The sequence below is a fragment of the Gavialis gangeticus genome, unplaced genomic scaffold (assembly GCF_001723915.1).
Source record: "Gavialis gangeticus isolate Ggan-Ray unplaced genomic scaffold, GavGan_comp1, whole genome shotgun sequence".
NCBI classification, from domain to species: Eukaryota; Metazoa; Chordata; order Crocodylia; family Gavialidae; genus Gavialis; species Gavialis gangeticus.
In genome coordinates this window covers 80,659,672-80,664,711 of record NW_017728992.1, presented here as the reverse complement: position 1 = coordinate 80,664,711, position 5,040 = coordinate 80,659,672, and the positions used below count along the sequence as shown (strand labels likewise).

At 39.7% G+C, this 5,040-nt stretch overlaps 1 protein-coding gene across 1 annotated transcript in view; it reads right to left on the bottom strand.

Annotated features, from left to right (window-relative positions):
* Nucleotides 1-5,040, bottom strand: part of LOC109302827 (protein-glutamine gamma-glutamyltransferase 5-like) — a 30,072-nt gene that overhangs the window by 14,063 nt on the left and 10,969 nt on the right. The window contains exons 4-8 of the mRNA XM_019524696.1: nt 3,575-3,693; nt 2,895-3,023; nt 2,488-2,665; nt 1,488-1,620; nt 347-450 (exon numbers count right to left, since the gene is read on the bottom strand). Coding sequence (XP_019380241.1) covers nt 347-450; nt 1,488-1,620; nt 2,488-2,665; nt 2,895-3,023; nt 3,575-3,693 — 663 coding nt within the window. The remainder of the gene's footprint in view (nt 1-346; nt 451-1,487; nt 1,621-2,487; nt 2,666-2,894; nt 3,024-3,574; nt 3,694-5,040) is intronic.

Here is a 5,040-nt window from a genome sequence, read left to right as displayed (position 1 = left end):
TCATATTTGTATGCTCCAGTGATATCTTCACAACAATCATTGCCAACAGACTTAGTGCTAACACACTGCCCACAAAGCCAAGCATCATAGCAAAGTTTTTCTTTCTTGTCACTGTTTTTGGAAAGCCAACCAATACAGCTTGCATTCAGACGAGAAAATATATGTTGGCCATCATAGTCCAAATCCAGTTCTCCATCTTTAACACTTCTGATTGAGGTAGGGCCACAGCAAGCTGAACCTAGGATATATACAGGTAAATATATCATAACATGGCATAACATTAAATGCTCACTATACTACTTCAAGAACACAAGCATGCAGGATACAGGATACAGGCTTCATTCACCTCTTCCAGACTCCATGGGTGTTGGATCCAGACATTGCCAGTTACTACTGCAGAGACCTAGGTCTCTGCGAGCCATCCAGGATTCATTCCAGCAGTGATATGCCCTGTAGGAACACAGAATTGTAAGAGACTTCTTCAATCACTAAGTAAACGTGCCTGCTATTGCAGGCACCCCTTTCATATAAACCTTTTCATGTAAATAGATTAAGCTCCATTGAATCTATGGTTAGGTTGTTTACCCCACCCATCTTGCCATGTTGGAAGGTTGCTCAAGAACCCTTCTGTTCTGATGTTTAGAAACTTTCTTCTAATTTCCAGTTTAAATTTATTCATAGCCAGTTAATATCTATGCATTCTTATGCCAAAACCTGTCTTTACCTCAAATAGTTCTTCCCCCGTCCTTAGTTTACCTCCATTTATTTTTATATATATATATATATATATATATATATATATATATAGAATAAGAATATCCCCTCTTATCTTTCATTGTACTGCACTAAACAAGCCAATCTCTTTTAGCAACTTCTTGTAAAATCTGGCCTCCATTCCCTTGATCATCCTCCTAGTCCTTCTCTGTAGATTTTCTCTTCTTTCTTGAAAGTAAAAAATCAGAGACTTTGTCAACAACTCTTAAGGCCTATACTTTAATACAAGCTAAAATTCTCATCCAACCAGACTAAGAGCATGGATCATAGATACAGTTGTGAGGATACATCTACAGTAGTTTTGGTCAGTGATAAGGATTTTCATAAAACCAACTACCAAACACAATTATCAACGAAGTTATGGAGGATGGAAGATGATGGCTCAACTCTATGATGGGTTTAGCCCTTGTGTTTCATGGCCCAGTTAGTATTTTTGGACTACTCAAAGAGGGATGGTCTTATTTTTTTGCAAAGGAAAAGCGTAAGTAGTTTTGTCCTTATGTATGTTTTATGAGTTTTTCATGTAGATTCAGTAGTCATGTGGCTGCCATTAGTATATAGTTACTGAATTATTGCAGTAGTCTTGAAATCTGAAGAAATGGACATGCAGAAATGCTGCATTAGCAGGCTAATATGAGTCTTTCTATCTTCCTTGTACATCTAAAACAGCACACAACAACATAGGGAGCTCTAATGCCCTATTTCACACTTACCATAATTTGTCTTTTCCACACAGGGTTTTGCCAGTAGAGTCGAAAAGTTCATTGACAGCAAGGGGGTTCTCAGCACAGTGTGGAGAACAGAAATTTGTTATGACACGGCTTGGAATTCCCAAACACCTCATCACTACAAGGAAAAAAAAATACTCTTAGACTATTTTCACAAAAGAATCTATAAGCAGCAATTCCCTAGAATTAGTTAGTTGAGTTCTTTCCTTCCTATTTTTCAAATAATTCTCAAATTGTTAACACATAGAAGGTATATCTGTATGTTACAATATGCATAGGTGCATCAGACAGGGTACAAACGGAGTCTCACTAAGGGCTCCTTTCAGGTATTTGGAAAACAGTGTAAAGTAATAACAGAGATGATAGCCTTTTTGGTTGCCTCCCTGTTCAGGTTCTGCAACAATGGCATTTTTTAACAAACCAGCCAAAGTTTTCTATTATGTTAATGTGAATGCCACTCTATGACAAAATAGTTTCCTTAACCCAAAGTAGATTTAGCTTCAGTAAGTGATCAGTACAGCCTTGCCATTGGCACTTCTCTATGATGTCTAGCACACTAAAACTCCCATTTCTTCCATTAAATAGGATAACAGTTGACAGTTCATTTCTGAGGAAAAGCCATAATCAGGCATTTTGTTCCTATTGCCACCTCTTGTTCCTTCGCATCATTTTCCAAACTTGACCTAGAAGAGTATACTATCATATACAATATTCCAGGTTTGCCCTGGTTTTCTTAAATCGCTATAAGAAATGCTTAGCAAATGCCATGGCTTATAGTACTAATTGATGTCAAATTTAGGGGGGAAAGAGTAGTGATTTTCTTCTTCCTCTGACTATGGTATGGAAAACTACAGAGATAAAATTAGATCTCATACTAAGTAGCTACTTTACACTGGGAACAAAAAAAATCCTTTTTTCTGGTAGTATGTAGATCAGATGAATAATTTGCAATCAGTTTTTGGGAAAGTTTTTCTTGCCTGCGTACCTGTGCACATCACTGATGCAAGAGTGAGACAGTCTCCAAATCTGACTGGCCTACACCTTCCATTATACCACTGTTGAAGAATGGGGACACTTCCATTCCATGTTAATGGGTTAGTTCCCTTCAGGTAATCATTGTTGTCTGGGAGCTTCATGATGCTGTTACTGTGATGGCCACAAAGCTGGAAAGAATAAAGCAATAATCATGGTTTCATATTTTCTGAGAACCACAGATGATAAATGCTGCAGTAAGTAACAGAGTTAAGAAAAAGCTAGGTTGTGTTTAAAGTCAAATTCCTCCATGAGTAACTCTTTGTAGTGAGGGGATTTCTTGTGATAAACTCTTCTAAAAAACGCAGGTCAGTACTGCTGATGTAGATAAAGGTAAAAGGAAAGAAACCCTTCACTTACTATGTGGTTTACCACCATACTGACATGCACAGGATCATTACGCCAGCGACAACCTCGTTCAGAGCCTTGGTGGTAATTTGAACCTATATCCAAGACCTTCAGGCAGATATCCAGAATCCCATTTTCAAACTAATTATACAAAAAAAGAGGGTTAGTAACAGACTTTATGGACTGAAGTCACTGATTTGACACTTTTATTTTCCTTTAAATCAGTGGGATGCTTGTGGGAAGCTCCCTTCTTTAATCCCAGTATTTAATAGTTTATATTGCATTTCATATCTATTGGCATAGAGATTGGATAAGACTTTCTATAATATCAGTAAACATGCTTTGCCAATAGAAACATTATCCCTTTTCCTTCAGGGGGCCCATATCCTTCTCTCCATTTTGCAGAAAATTCTCTGCAACTTTACAGAGCCAAAATAAGTTCATTTGGTTTTCCTTCAAAGTTGAGTCTGCTACCATATAAGCCATGTAGAAAGGATTGTTGTAGTCCATGCAAAATGTTAAAACAAGAGCGTAATCTGGACTGCTGCACAAAAGTCTTACAAAATTGTGTAGCACACCAAAAATTTCTGTAAATCCTGAAATATACCAATACTAGAAAAAGGTCAGAACCAGTCTATTGCCCTCTTGATTTGTTAACAAGTTCACAAGAAGTCTCAGAGCACTGCATTCACCTGTCCAAAGTGCCACGGTCTAGAAGTAATGTGCTTGTGTACTCCCTCGTACAGCATCCCATGTTCATTCAGAACATATTCTTCTCTGTGAGCCTGATTGTCCATGTACACGGGGTCATCTGCCAAAGAAGCAGCAACAAAGATGTCAGCCTTTTGTTTCTTCCACCCTTACTTTCTTTCTCCATGCTTTCTTACTGAATCTATTTTGTCCCATCTTTTTAATGTAAGCTTGGGCAAAATATTTAAATGAATCATCTCTTTATGTTTTGGGGTTGGGGGAGGGGTTGACATTTGAGACAAAGCATTTAATATATTACTATAATTTGAGGCTTGCCTTTTGCCAAATTATATTTTCTTTAATACAGCTCACCCAACCCTTAAATATTTAGAGTTTGAATTTCAGAAGCTCTGAGCACTTCTGCCTTCAACTAACATTATGATTGCTAACTAACTCTGAGGTGTACAATAATCATTGCAATTTGGGCACGCAAATTTATAGACCATTTTTGAATCGTTGGCACATGAAAATATGCATAAGGTCATTTATATTCAGAAGTAACACGTGGAATCAGAACCCAATCTTCTGACTCCGGTCTAGTACTCACCCTCTGTTCATACTGATTTACTTCACAGAGGTCACATCTACATGAGATGCTTAATGCACAGTAACCTAATAACTAGGGCTGTGCGAAACTTTGGTCACTGATTCGATTTGGTGGAGATTTGGCCTGATTCGGTGGCCGAATCTCCAAATCCAAACTGAAATCAGGAGACCCTTTAATCTCTCCAATCAAACTGGAACCCTCCGAATTGATTTGGAGAGATTCAACAATTCAGACATAGACACAGCTTTATATGTTTTTTCTACATATCTCAAGGTAGCAGGTGTGGCTCGTGAATGCTGAGATGGTGGGGTGGATGGAGCATCCCACAGGAGTGCAGAGGGGTCCCCAGCACACTTGGCGGTGGACCCAGAAGTGGACCCAAACCACTTCTGGTCCATTTCCGGGTCCACCATGGAGCACGCAGGGGACTCCCCCCCACGACCCCTGACTTGGTGACTGGTGCCTCCTGGGTCTGGGGGTGCACCCACAGCCAATCACTGATCTGGGGGGAGGCTCGGGGGGCCCCCCTGTGCACTCAGCAGTGGACCTGGAAGTGGATCAGAGGTACTTATGATCCACTTCTAGGTTCATTGCTGAGTTTGTGGGGGGACCCCCACACTCCTGTGGGACGTTCCATCCACCCCACCATTGCAGCATTCACAAGCCATGTCTGCTACCTCAAGGTATGTAGAAAAAGCATTTAAAGCTGTATCTATGGCTGCATCACTAATTCTTTGAATCAGAATCAAATCTTCAGATTTGGATCTGGCCAAATCATAGTTTCATAGTTTTTAGGGTCGGAAGGGACCTTAGCAGATCATCTAGTCCGACCCCCTGCTATGGCAGGAAAGAGTACTGGGG